The following is a 15,539-nucleotide window of genomic DNA, read 5'->3' on the forward strand; positions in this document are numbered from 1 at the left end:
AGTTTTGGTTTTTTATTCACTTCTTCACTCCTCTTCTGAATGAACCCTCTAGACTTCTCCACCATCCCACCCCCTGAATACCCTCAGCTTTCTCAGCGTAGAAAGTGCCACTGTTTCCCTGTAGCCTTCCAAACCTAAACGACCTTTCTGCCCCTACAATCCCCTCTTCTGACCAGTGAGTTCTCAGCAACCCTCACTTCAGAAAGGAAATCTTAGCACTAAAGTCAGTAGAACAAACATGTTAAACTCTTGTCCTTACCTTGTATACAAAGTTAATGGCCACGATACAAAATGACCTTAGTGTTACAAAAGAGCTCAGTTTAAACTAGAGGTAACCATTCTGATTTCTAGTACACAGGAGTGTTGTAGAACATAATAGCTCAGATTACATGTTAAATGACAACCTAGGGCTATAATAAGGAATTTGCACACATTAAGAAATGAAATTGACAGAATTAAATATATTACAAAAAAAACCTTATTCTGCATTAGGGCTAGGCTCCTTTCTACCATTATACTGTAGTTTTCCAATTTATACACTCCAGTTGGCTCTCACGATTGTTCTGTGTACTACTACACTAAGCTTAGATGAGCTAATATTTTTGGAAGGGAAGAAGGAAGGGAAGGAGGAGGGGGGTTGTGGTAGAGGAAAGCAAGTACATTTTAATGGGGGCAAACTTTATTGTATCTTTCCAGGTGAACAAGGGGCTTTCCCCTGTAGATTGCTAATGTTGATAACAACACTAATACTCTCCTGGGTAATTTAGATGAAACACTTTTCCTGTAGCTGGTCTTCCTGTAATATGCAGGAATTCCAGTACTTTCTGGGTATCCTTCCTGTCGACTTGAATTTCAGATTTCCTCAAAGGGGTTCTATCTCTCTAAATTTTGGGAAAATGTCCCCACTTCTCCGAACTGCTAATGTGAATACGTTGAAGGCATTATCTACAGTTACTATTATGAAAAGTGACATTTCTTAAGCTATCTTCTCCTCTTAGAATCCCATTATGCATATAGTAAAACAAGGAAATAGTTATCCAAAGCTCCATGTCTTGTCACCATCTCCTTAGCTCCCATGAAGCCTATAATTCACTTGTTTCATTTGTTGTGGAAAGTGGTCTGCAAATTTTGAATTGTAATGATACTTAAAAACCCATAATGGTCTTTGAATGGGACATGCTATGAGACTCGTAAATGTTATGATATTCGATGTCCACCTTTTGCCTCCCCCTCCCAACTCTCCTATCCTCCAACTTTGGGCTATGGGCAGTACAAAGTATGCTGGTAGAGAAATCATTTTATTGGCCATTTGAGAACAAACATTGTAGCTAAAGTGTGCCAGTCTCACATAAAATACAGGCCAAGACTCATTTCAGAAGTGTTTTTCTCCTTGGCAGGAATGTTCTTCCACTTCCTCCCACCACTGCATTTTCTTTTTTTTTTTAAGTGAGACCATAAGTTCATACCTAGTACACAGTCCAAACAGTACCTAAAATTCTGAAAAGGCATTTTTGGAGTTGGACACTGATTTAAAAGGTATCTACAACGAGAATATAAAAGTAAATTCTTCCTTTAACCTCCTCATTGAATAACTTGCTCTAGTGTGCCAAGAATTCCAATTTTCTAGTGAGGTGAGCTTTTAAGGTAACTAGAGAGTGGCTGGGATGAAAAGTCTTGGTTTTCATGGGATAGTCATGGAACTCATGTCAAATGCCAACTTCTCCATAAAACCTTGCCTGACCTCTCAAATGGGAAGTGATCACACCTTCCTTTTGATGCCCATATATTTTGTTCATCCCTTTCTTAAGGACTTTTCCAATAGAGAGTAAGATCCTGGATGGCAGAGACTATTTCAGATTCTGTCTTTGTATCTCCATTCTAGTATAGCGACTTGCATATCGTTGGCATTTTATAAATGATTATTTGTTTGAAGTGCAGTTGCATGTATCTGGGTCCCCAACATGCAGTAAGCTCTTTTGGGACAAAGATTTTGTCAAATTTCATGTGTAATATCTCAAGTGGTTGTGTCATAATGTCTTACATATCTTAAATTTGAGAAGCAGCAAAAGCCTAGTGGATAGAGAGCTGGCCAAAAACTTGGGTTTAAGTCCTGCTTCTGACACACACTGGACATTAACTTTACTACTCAGTACATAAGGCAACTCTCTAAGACTACAACTAGCAGAGAACATACTAATTTGCATTGGTGGAGAGAATTTCCTCATCTCGGAGCTCCCTGTATCAAAGAAATCACAGGTCCAATCTCTGTCCCTATCCCTATTTAAGCTTTATCGATGTATATTTACTGAATGAATGATCACTAAATCTGAAAAGATATGTGGTTCAATCAATTAACAAGTACTTCTGTGCTTACTATGTGTCGGGCACTCTGGTAGGTAGGTGATAGAGAATCAAAGGCAAAATGAAACTATTTTGCCCTTAAGGAGTTTACAATCTAGGCAGCCGTCACAATTGTACATATATAGATAAAAATATAATCTTGGGAAGAAACACTAACTTCTGAGTGGTAAGGAAAGGCTTCACTTAGAAAATGCTTCTTAAACTAAGTCTTAAGAGAAATTAGGATTCAAAAGAGGTGAAGGTGACTAAAAAGTGAGTGCCAGGCATTTTGGGGGTTAATCAGTACCAAGGCACAAATACAGGAGATAGGACACTGTGAGGACCAATAAGAAGGTCAGTTTGATTAAACTGGGTGGGAAGGGTAGTAATGTATGATGAAGCTGGAAAAAATAGGTTAGGGTCAGGTAAGGAAGGATTTTAAATGCCAAAGAGTGGAGTTTATATTTGGTCCTATTGGTAATAGGGAGCCCATGGAATTTACTGAGTAAGCAAGATACCCACATTTCACAAAAAGGGCTTTGACAGCTTTGTGGAAAACTGATTAGAGAAAGTCTTAAGGCAGGGAGACCAATTAGGAGGCTATTATAGTAGTCCAAGTAAGAAATTATGAGGGCCTAAACTAATGTGATCATGTATGAATGGAGAGAAGGCAATAGATGAAAGAGACAGAAATGACAAGACTGCAGTGAAGGAGAGTGAGAGGGAAGGGAAGACACCAAGGACATGAAGTTGGGTAACTGGAAATATGGTAGTGCCCTCTAGAGAAATAGTGACACCCAGAAATCATAGCCAAAATTCAGCATTTCTAAGTTAAAAAAAAAAGAAAAAAATACTACAAGTAGCCAGAAAGATGGGGGCAGCTAGGTGGCACAGTGAGTAGAGCACCAGCCCTGGAGTCAGGAGGACCTGAGTTCAAATCCGGCCTCAGACACTTGACACATTTACTAGCTGTGTGACCTTGGGCAAGTCACTTAACCCCAATTGCCCTGCCTGCCTCCCCAAAAAAAGTAGCCAGAAAGAAATAGTACCAAGGAACAATAGTTTGGGTTACACAAAACTTGGCAGCAACTACTAGAAAGGAGGCAATTTCTTAGAATACAAAATTCCAAATGCCAAATAATAATGGTTTACAATCAAGGGGTTGTAAGGCAACTAGGTAAGCACAATGGTTAACGTGGAGTCAGGTAGACATGAATACAAATGCAGCCTCAGATACTTAGTAGCTGTGTGACTGAAGCATCACTTAACCATCTTTGCATCAGTTTCTTCCTCTGGGAAATCGAGATAATAATACCACCTTCCTCCCAGGCTTCTTGTAGGATCAAATGAAACAGCATTTGTAAAACATTTAACATAGTGCCTGGCACATATTAGGTGCTATATAAAGTATTATTGTGAATAATAATAAAATTATTAACTAAAAACAAAGACTGAAAAATTGAGTATTATCTACCTGGTGAGAAAATTGACCTTTAATAAAAAAGAAGATTTTTGAGCATGAATAATGAAAAGACCAAAGGTGAGCAGAAATTTAGAAATATAAATACAGAAGTCAAGAGAAACTTAGAAAGAACATTTGGAAGAACGTAAAAGTTTTACTTCCTAATATAGGAAGTAGAGGGAAGTCTCTCTCCAGAATCCTAAGATTTTCAAGATAAATAAATGGAATTAAATAGGATAAGCATAGGGTCTGGATGTGGTTTTATTCTGTTTTGTTGGTATTTAAGAAAGAAGAGAAAAAGGAGGGGGGAAAGGAATACACTAGAGAAGAAATATGGAAAAAGAATAATTTACCATTTCATAAAAATGACAAGATGATACAAACATACAAGAAGGATGAGGGAGGGAGGCAGGCATCTCAATTCACTCACTATCATCTGAATCATAAAAAAGGAGGATCGAATTCACATATACAACGTTTGATACAGACTGGTGTTTTGACTTTTTTAATCTATCATAGTCCACTTGTGAAACTGTGAGAAAAGACAGTTTAAAGTTTTAGCTTGAAAGAAGCTTGAAGAGGACACAGAAAAGAAAGCAGTTAAGAGATCTTTTCTGGAGAAGCTGTTTTCAATTTTATCTTATGATGAGAATTTTAGAAAACAACCTTTATTTAATATCTTGAGAGGCACTTAATGGGCTAATACTAAGTTTCCAAAAAAGTAAAGAAGAATCAAATACTGATACTTTAAGGGTTTGAGATTAGTGGTAACATTGGTTATAGCCAAAATATTGTGAAAAAAAAAATTTTTGGAAAGTCGAAACATTGTGTGAGGCTCTACTTAAACTATGGAAAGAGACTATAAAAAGGACAACTAAAGAGACGCTACCTATCATTGCTGAACCTATATACATGGTGTGCCTAAAGATTTAGTGCTGTTCTAAGGTTTCATAGCTTGAAACAGCACAAAGAGTTTTGGGATCCCCTGAAGACTGTTGTGTGTCTGTACATATGCTTATTGGTTTCAGTTTTTAATAAATCATATCCATTTTGCCATTTTGATATTCATTTAAATGTAGAAAAACAAGAGTAATTGCAAATGGAAAGCACACTGGGGATTCAGAAACTATATTAGTAGGAGTGTACCATCTTTCCAACAGAATCACCTCTAGAATAAAAGGAGTTGTAGGACAGGGAAAGGAGGAAGGAGGGAGGGAGGGGGAGGGAGAGAGAGAGAGACAGAGAGAGAGAAACAGAGAGAGACAGAGACAGACAAAGACAGACAGACAGACAGAGATGGAGACAGAGAGACAGAGAGATAGAGGAGAGACAGAGGAGAAACAGAGACAGAGACAGAGAAAGAGAGATAGAGCGAGACAGAGACAGACAGACAGAGACAGAGAGAGAGAGAGAGAGAGAGAGAGAGAGAGAGAGAGCGCATGCCTAGTTTGGGGAAAGGAGTGGGACCTGATACTGTAGTGAGTCATCTAGGATACAAATTTACTGTAATTTACTGAGATTCTATAGTATAGTGGTTCTTGGATACCCTATTTTTACAGGGATCCACTGAAGAATATATATATATGAAGAATATATGCAAAATGAAATTCTACATGTATGTGTAGAATGTAATTGGACAGCTTTCCAAATAGTTTCTTTTGTAGTCAAACCATTTATTTTTATTTAACTTTTGTTTGTCTGAATACTTAAGTATTCATATCTATTGTATTACTCCCATCATTACGAATGAGCCATATGGAAGCTACACCTCTAGAGTACTGGTGCCTAGTAATACAGATACATACAATGCAGACAGAGTAATGCCATACATAGGGTTCTTAGTTAAAAGAGTGCCATATGACTGAACAGAAAAGGATATTCTGAGCATTTTTGGAAGATGCTATTTGGGTTTGGGGGAGACAGAAAATACTTAATAAGCAATGTGAGAAGACAGAAAAACCTTTTTTATTTAGCAGAAGTTACCTGAGAACAAGGACCCTTCTAAAATTTCATTAAGTCTTTGGAATTCAATTACCAGGCTTCTCACAGATTATGAAAGGATAGTGAATAAGGTTAAATATCTGATAATAACTGCATATGGTTAAACCTCTGCATTTACAGCTGTTTTCCCCAAAGCCAAATTGGAGTGGAGAGTAGTTTCTTTTCTCAGTGAGTAGGTTATTTTCTTGGCCTTCCCCACAGTGGCAAGAGGTCAGGGAGACACTGACACCAACCTCACAGGCCACCAGTCCCCAGGTATAAGCTCCTGGTTTTTACTCTCTGAGGAAGAAGGGAGATAACTTTCTTCCCTCCATTTTCCTGTGCTCACACTGGAGAATGCCTTCCTTGGTTAGGGATTAGAATCAAGTGAGAAAGTTTAGTAAAAAAACATCCGGGGGTAATAAATGGGCACTCAATTATATCATAATCAATGAGGGACACTGGATACCTAGAGACTATCAGGGCTGATTGGGAAGAAAAAGCAATATAAATTATAGGAACAACTACTGGTGCTGATAGGCCTCCCCACTTCAGAGATGTTGCATCACAGTGTTATATATTGTAACACCTAGCAACCACAGACCTAGTTTAAGACTTTGTTCAGGAAAGGACCCATCTCCCTCTTTCGAAGAATCGTAGATTTTCTGCATCAGAAATGTAACCAGAGCACTACAGCATTACCAGGTATCCAAAGTGGGAAAAAGACACAGTTTGGGGAATTGTAGAGAATGAAGACTATAAAACCATGAATTCACATGGCAAGGATTAGCAAGGCAATTTGGTTGTGGTAGGACACTATGGCAGGGGTATACTAAGTTCATTCATTGTTCAACGGAAAAGGAAAAGGCACCTCACATTTATAACTTAGGTAAGCAGCCAACTATAGGGACTGACAAAGAAAGAAGTAATAAAATCTGAGGAAGTAGATGCTTCAGATTGGAGCCAGTGTGCAGGGGGTATGGTATAGCCTTAAGAGCTGAAGGCATATCACACTGGTCTTAATTATGAATAAAGGCTGCCAAATTTTGATCAGTTGCCAGAAATAATAAACCAATCTGAGTGTTATATCCAAGTTGCATGGTATCATTTAACTTGGAAAAACTCAACTCAGTTTGCCTCTAGGATATCTTCCCTTGGGTGAACCACAAGAGCCAAGCAAGAAACAACCTTGGATTTCTCCAACTCATGGAAAAGAACCTATAGAAAACCTAATGAGAGAACAGCAGACAAGACCATTCCACTCGGACTAGGCAGAGGTCAAAGGACCAGCAAACACGACCCTCTGGTGCAAGATCACCACCAACATAGTTCAAGTGAAGTGGCAGGAGTATTTTTTGTTACAACTACATACATACACAGAACACTGACATGAGGACTGCAAAGAAGAATTCAGATTGTTGTAAGTGGTTGAATTCCTAAGAACAAGCTCCTGGAAATGGAGATGGGAATAAGGATTGAAAACATCCTGGATCCCTAAGTTAATAAAAAAAACCTCATTATTAATTAAAACACAACAATTTAATACAGGAACACTACTGTCAAGATATAATTGTAAAAGCAATACTATATTCTGTTATAACTATAGACTAGATGCTCATAAATATTTCAAGTACACGTGAGAGGAAGTTCAGAAGAACCTGATGTCCAAGGAGCCATGTTGAGAAATACTTTATGTGGGTAATAGTATTAGGCCTATGTTTGTTTTCAAAAATTAGGGAGAAATTTTGGTATTCTGAAAATATTGGGGGAGGAGGCTGATAACCAAATAGAAATGATTAAATCTGCAACATCACCACTGAAATTAGAGTGATATAAACAAAAGAAGTGTAACAAGCAATCTGCTTGACACAAAAGAACTATTAAAGATGTACTCAAGAAGAAATTGTTATATTGAAGAAGCAACTCAAGAATTTTGAAGAACAGCTTGTTTCTAAGTCAGCAAAGAGAACTGCTGAGAAATATGTTGCTAGGAGTAAAGCAGATACTACCTCCAGAAACTGCCTAGAATGAGAGCTTCACTTCAGTAAAGAGAGAAGACTAAAATCAGAAACAACCCTGTTTTGTTTTACCTAACACTCCAGATGTAGAGAGTTCTAGGGAATAGCCCCCATAAGAAGACTGAGCCACCTACCAATTAAAAACTAGGACCACAGAGTATTGACAGTCAACTCTCCATAAACTAAAAAGGTCATGATAGAAGTATCAGAGGACAGCTAACTGCAGGGGTGGATAGAGTGTTGGGCCTGGAGTCAGGAAGACTCCTTTACCTGAGTTCAAATCTCGCCTCAGACTCTACTAGAGTGTGTGATCTTGGGCGAGCCACTTAACTGTGTTTGCCTCAGTTTCCTCATTTGTAAAATGAGTTGGAGAAGGAAATGGTAAAGCACTCCAGTATCTTTGCCAAAAAAAAACCCCAAAAGGGATCAGGAGGAACTGAAATGACTAAACTAAAGAAGCATAAGAACTGTGAATTCAGTGAACAGGGAAATCAGAGAGATGATTACTCATATAGGCAGACAGTTCACTGATGGAACAGACACAAACGGTGTTTTATTTACTACTCCTTTTTGTTTTGCTTTTCACTGTAATATTCATTGTCACTATTGAACTATTTGCTTTTTACTGAAAAAAATGATGTGAGATATATATGTACATACACACACATACATATATTTAATATTTATCATTAGATGCTATACATACTTCTGTGGTCAAACATACATGTGCGTGTTGCTACATAATCTATATATTTGGTTGATTTATATGCTAAATGGTCCTATGTGCTATTTATAAGCATTTTAACTTGCACTGAGTCTACCTTAAATTAACTAGTTATATAAAAAATGTGGAAATATTAATGGCTTTATGTTGTTTTTGCAAACCTGAGATATCTTGGTTTCTCCCAACTGAATTGCAGGAACTGCATACTTTTCACTAAAGGCTGCATGTAATAAGCATATCCTTACATAAGTACCTAAAGAAAAATTAGCTAACACTGAGAAATAGATAACAAAACTATAATAGTTGGGGACTGCAATGTGCTCCTTGCAAACCTAGAGAAATCCAAAAAAAAAAAAAGATAAACAATAAAGAAGTTAAAGACTTGCATAGAACTTTAGAAAAGTTAGATAAAATCTCTGATGATTACTAAGCAGGAAAAAGGACTAAAAATACATATTTCTCAGCTATACATGGCAGCTTTACAGAAACTGACCATGTACTAGAACACACACAAAAATACCCATAACAAATTCAGAAAAGCAGAAGTATTAAACCTATCTTTATTGACCATAATACAATGAAAAGTATAATTAATGAATGACCTTTGAATAAGGATTCAAACTTAAATGAAGATTGAATCATTCAATCCTTTAAAAAGTCATAAAAATAGATAATTTAATCAAAGAAAATGATAACAACTAGATATCATACCCAAACTGTTGGGATGTAACCAAAGGAGTCCTTAAAAGAAATTTTATATCTCTAAATGCATTCATCAACAAAAGGAAGAAAGAACAGAACAATGAATGAGGTATGTAATTTTTTTAACCAAAGAAAGAAGCAACTAGAAAAGCAACAAATTAAAAAATTCCAACTAGAGTTAAAATAAAATCAAAGAAAAATAAAACAAAATTGAAAACAAAAACTAATGAAATGATTGAAAAGCTAAGAGCTGGATTTTTTTTTTTAAAATCTAATGAAATAGGTAAACTATTAACTAATCAAACCACAAACTTTGAAGAGATAAACCAAATCATAGTGGAAATAAAGGAAACTTTTAAAAGATATTTTGCTCAGTGACATGCCAGGAAAAAAAAAAAACATGTGAAACTCACATGAAAACAGATGAAATTTACAAAAATATAAATTACTCAGATCATCAGAAAAACAAATGGGGAATTTTAAAACATAACATAACCAAATCATTAGAAAAAGAAATAGGGAATTTAAATAACTCAGTCTCAGAAAAAGAAATTGAAATCCCAAAGGGAAAAATATCTAGCATCAGCTGCATTTACAAATCAATCCTATAAAACACAAGCAACAATTAACTGCAATTTTACATAAATTATTTTCAAAAATTTGGAAAGATAGCATCCTACCAAACTCCTATCAGAAAAATAAATAATCCTGCTACTTTAGGGACAGATGAGTCAGAGAAAGAAAATTATAGATCTATATCTCTAATGACTATCAGTGCAAAAGTATTGAATAAAATATCTAGTGTCTACATCATCGTATTAAAAAGACTATAAGTGGCAACCAGATTGGATTCCTGCTAGGAATTCAGGATTTGTTCAATATTAGAAGAACTATGAGCCTAAAATTTATATTAAAAAACAAAAACAATAAAAATTACATGAATGATAGATGCAAAAAAATCTTCTGATACAATATGTTTTATGTTAAAATATGAGAAAATAGAAATAACTGGACCTTTCCTTGATGTGATAAGCAATATCTATCTAACCAAGAACAATCATCATCTATAATTGATAAACGCTAAAGAGCTTTCCAGTAAAATCAAAGGTAAAGCCAGACTGTCTATTGTATTGATTGTCTGTTATTAATACAGTTCAAGAATGCTAGGTGTAACATTAAGACAAGAAAAAGAAATTAAGGGAACAACCACAGGCAAAGAAGAAACAAAATTAATCACATTTCACTAGAAATAATAATTTCAGTAAAGCAACAAGGCAAAAAAATCCACATAATAATCACCATAATAATAATAATAATGCATTTATACAGTATATTAAAGTTTGCAAAGTACTTAACAAAGCATTCTCATTTTATAATCACAAAGACCCTAGGAAATGGGTGCTACTATTATTCCCACTTTTATATATGAAGAACCTGAAATAGACAGAGATTAAGTAACTTACACTGAGTTACACAACTAATAAGGGTCTAAGGCTAGATTTGAATTCAAGTCTTCTTGCCTCTATGTGCACTTACCGGCTGTGCCACCTAGCTGCCAAAAAACTTGTAGGAAAAACTGAAAAAGAAATCCCACTCAAAATCACTACATAATATATAAAATATCTGAGAGTATATCACGTTAAGAACTGAAAAGGACCTTGAAGGCTATCAGTCCAATCTCCACATTTTACAGACGAAAAAAGTGATTGTGGGAGAGTTCAAGTGGCTTGCCTGTGAATCACACCATTAGTAAGTGTCTGATGTGGAGTTTGAACCTAGGTCATCCTGACTCAATGTCCAGTGACATATTCACTAGCCCATGCTGCTTATACAAGACACACACAGGAATAATATGAACACAACTACAAAATACTCTTTATAGAGATAAAGGAAAGTAAATAATCAGAGAGGAATTAGTTGTTCATGGTTGGAATATGCTAATATAATAAAACTCACAAGGTTGCCTAAAACAATTTATCGATAATATGACATCCCACAATACTTTGTATACTTTGTAGAACTACACGAAATTATGACAAAATCCATCTGGAGGAACAAAAAATCAAGTACCTCAAGGGAAATAATGAAAAAAAAATGAGAAAGAAGGGGTCTAGTAGTACCACATCTCAAACTATACACATCAGTAACCATCAAGACTATTTGGAACTGGTTAAAAAATTGAAAATTTGATAAATTGAACAAATTAGATGAAAAATGCCAAAGCAATTTAAAACAGTGTCATGGTGTTCAGTAAACCCAAGGACACAAACTACAGAGGTAGGAACTCATAAATCAACAAAAACTGATGGGAAAATTGGAAAGCAGTGTAGGAGAAATTAAGTATAGATCAACATCTTATACCATATACTACAATAAGCTCCAAATTGTTATATGACCTTTTACATCTAGGTCACATTATAAACAAATTAGAGGAAAGAAACTTTTTACAGCTATGGAGGGTTGGGAGGTAGGGGAAATTCTAATCCAAAGAAGCTAGAGAGAGGAAATGGACAATTGTGATTCCATGAAATTGGAAGCTTTTTAATACAAACACTATCCATGCAATTAGAATTAGAAGGGAATCAGCGAACTGAAGAAAAATCTTTGCAGCAAATTTCTCTGCTAAATGTTCAATATCCAGAAAATTGGAAATAGATATAAATATATAAAAACAAACCATTCCCCCAAGAAGTAAATGGTCAAAGGATGTGAATAAGCTATTCTCAATGGAAGAAATTCAAGATATCAAAAACCAAATTTTTAAAATACTCAGAATCATTACTAACAAGAGAAGTGCAAATTAAAATGATTCTGAGATTCCAATTTACCACCATCAGATTTGCAAAAGTGACAGGCATACTAACATATTGTTGGTAGAGGTACAACATGATCCAACCTTTCTTTAAAGTAGGGAGTGTTAACTTTTTTTTTTCCTGCTGTAGGCCCGGTTGGTAGTCTGGTGAAACCTAACACTACTTTGATTTGTTGTCTACATTCATAATGAAAGAAATGCTATGTTTTAGTTAGAGGTTAGTGGAAAAAAAAGATGCATTTTTTTCCTTCATCCAAACTCATGGAATCTCTGAAATCTATCCACAAACTTCTCAAGGGTCTTTGGACCCTAAGTTAAGAACTTCTCTAAAATATTTGGCCTTATAGCTCCAAAGTCACTAAACAATGCACACTCTTTGACCCAGATATACCACTACTAGGCATATACTGCAAAAAAGTGAAAGAAAGAAAAGACTCATATGAACAAAATTATTTATAGCAGAACTTTTTGTTGTAGCAAAACACTGTAAACAAAGTGAGCATCAATCATCTGGGGAACAGCTGAACAAAGTATAGTAAATATAATAGTATAACACCAAAACACCATGATCAAAGTCTCATATTCAGAGAAACTTTGGAAGGTTTTATGAACTGATGCAGAGTGAAATGAGTGTAACTGGGAGGACAATTTATACAATGCCAGGAACATTATAAAGGAAAAGAACTTTGAAAGACTTAAGAATGGTACAATGACCAATCACAATGCCAAAGAGTAATGATGAGGCATGACCCTCACTTCTTGGTAGAGAGGTGATATAGCATAGATAGAGAATGAAACATTTATTTTCAGATATCACCATTACAACAGAAAAAAAATGATTTTGCTAGACTACTCTTTTGTTAGAAGGGAAGGCACCAATAAAAGACTTAAGGAATGTACCAAAGAAAGCTGAAGGAAGTCTCGATGGGGGCAATTGAGTTTAAGATAATTTTTTTAAAATAAGCTATACAAAAATGGTTTGGCTTCCAATTTCATACACAATTCCCATTTTCTGGCTTTCTTTGTATTTGGAAATGTTAATATTTATTGATGATTTTCTAGTTCATGTTCAAACTTTTTTAATAAGAAAAGCTATCTTGGAGGTTATTTGGTCCAAAATTCCCTTCCCCATTATGATGGGATGGGATGAGTATTTTAGATTTGGAGGCAAATGATTTCGGCTCAAATTCCACTCCAACAAGCAGGCATTCCTCCTATACTTGAACATTCACAGAGATCAGAAACTCACTACCTAACTCACAAGGCCACTTGTTCCATTTTCAGACAGTTCAAATTCTTAGGAAGTGTCCTGTTGGTTTAAGCAAAATCCAATTCCGTACGATTTTTACCCCCTAGTCCTTGTTCACAGGATCATAGATTTAGAGCTAGGAAAGATCTCAGAGGTCACGTAATCCAGCTCCCTCTTTTTAATAATAAAAACACTGAGACTCAGAGAGATTAACTAATTTCCTAAATTCACACAGGTGGCGGAACTGGAATTCAAACTCAGGTCCTCTGAGTTCAAATCCGGTGTTCTTTCTACTGTAGGCACTAAAAATAAATCTAATCCTATAACTACTTAAGTTCTAGATGGAACATTTTTTCCGATTTTTTTTCTTCTGCTAGTCCTTATCAAGAGTCTTCAAAGTCTTGCAACTATCACTTCTACAATCATGTCTTTAGACGCTTAAAGTTAAGACCGCAATTTTTCTGTAACAACTTTGTAACCTTTTGCCATATTAAGCCTATGGAGAGAGATTATCAAATCCTTGACTTTTGTTTCTTATCATCAAATAATACTTATTCTGTACCCATAAGTCACTGGCAGCATGGGTGCCAGCCAGGATGCCTAACTTATAGCTTCCTTATTCCTTACCTTATCATAAAGCATGTGCTCTCTGTGTGGTTCAGGAATATTTGCTTTGAAAAAAGACTCAAAATCCTGAGGGCAACTTATAAGTACCTCCTTAGTCTTCTGATGCTCTGCCAGATATTTTGTTCTAATACCCCCCAGATGCCATTTAAAGGCTGAAAAATACAAGTGCAACAGCTGTAATAAATAAAAAACCTGAAGTATTAAATGCACAAACCCCAAACTTCTGCATCTAATAACATATCTAAAGGCTAAATATGTGTATTCCATTTTCATGTGCTTAAAAGATCTCATTTTGATTATTAATGAAATAGTATAGCTCCCCACATTTGCAACATCCTGAAAGTACAGCTTTTCCACCCTCTACTTTCTGCTCTAAGATGAAAAGTTACCTCCCAAACGGTCAGACTTCTCAAGCTTTATCTCTTCAGTGCTCAACTTCTGAAGACTCTATTTGACCAATAAAGTCCCATGGTAAGTGCAAAATCTTAAAAGACCAGGATTTATTGCAAGCTTTTAGTAACCTGATGTTATCTAAAACCTACCTTTAAAAATCAAAAGTTGCCTAACATTCAGCAGGAAATCAATGGAAAATTAGCTAAGTACTGATGCCAGAAAAATTCTTTCCCATGGAAACATAGGTATATACTCAATTCCTACCAATTTAACTCTTTATGCCTTTCATTTGAGAAACAGACTCTAAAAGTTTACAATCCTCTAGTACTTGAATCTATTCACAATGCGAATGCATTCTACAGAATTTTCCAAAGAGAGAAAGCACTGCATATTTAGACACTTCCAACCTGCTTTATCTTTCCTGACTATGCAAAAGGCAAAAAGAGCTCAGTAATCCTAGCAGAAGAATGCAAATAACATCAACGCACAGCTGAACTGCAAGCCCTGCCTTACAGGAACTCTCTGTGTCTGCAAAAAAAAAAAAAAAAAGAGAGAGAGAGAGAGAGAGACACATACTAAACAGGAAATACAACTGAGCTTCGGAAAGCCTCAAACTTTAAAATGCAATTGCCTGGCAAAAAATGCATCCATGCATTTGCAGATGCATGCACGACTTTTTGCATTTTTTGCAAGCAATGCAAATAGGCTCTTACCTTTTGGCTGAGACATTTTCCCCTTTCCTTTGATGGGGGAGGGGAGCACAAAAGACTTTGCCTTGCCTCTCTTCTGTAGCTAGTTTTGCAATAAAGATTCAAGCTGCAGACGCGCAGTCTTCATGCAAGTGAAGTTTTTCTTGATCGATGCAGCAGATGATCTTTCAGGAAATCAAAGTGGAAATGCACACCTTGCAAAACAGATTGGAAAGTGATTTTTTCCAATTGCAATGGTAGGGAAGGCTGTGCTGCAGCTACATGATGGGCCAGGGCTGGCAGCTAAAAGCTCCAAACTTGGAACTGTCTTAGTGCGCAGACGTCCTTCCTGCAAAGAACGCAGGGGCAGGTGGGTAATGTAGTTCCTAGGAGAAGTTAATGGAGCGCGCTTTTAAGGAACCTGGGCTTCTCAAGTCACCAGGTTCTTTGTGTAGTTGTTGCAAAAACTTCACGCCGGCAATCAAACTAATCTGTTGCAGATGGTCAGAGTGAGCCATGACTAAAGTAACACAAAGGTCTCCA

At 36.1% G+C, this 15,539-nt stretch overlaps 1 protein-coding gene across 1 annotated transcript in view; it reads right to left on the reverse strand.

Moving 5' to 3' along the window:
• MAP2K6 (mitogen-activated protein kinase kinase 6) overlaps nt 1-15,197 on the reverse strand; it is a 137,967-nt gene extending 122,770 nt beyond the window's left edge. Inside the window, exon 1 of the mRNA XM_036756240.1 lies at nt 15,021-15,197. Within this exon, the coding sequence (XP_036612135.1) occupies nt 15,021-15,036 (16 nt within the window). The 5' untranslated portion in view covers nt 15,037-15,197. The remainder of the gene's footprint in view (nt 1-15,020) is intronic.
• Between the last annotated feature and the right edge of the window lie 342 nt (nt 15,198-15,539).

This window comes from Trichosurus vulpecula, chromosome 4, assembly GCF_011100635.1.
Source record: "Trichosurus vulpecula isolate mTriVul1 chromosome 4, mTriVul1.pri, whole genome shotgun sequence".
Classification (NCBI taxonomy): domain Eukaryota; kingdom Metazoa; phylum Chordata; class Mammalia; order Diprotodontia; family Phalangeridae; genus Trichosurus; species Trichosurus vulpecula.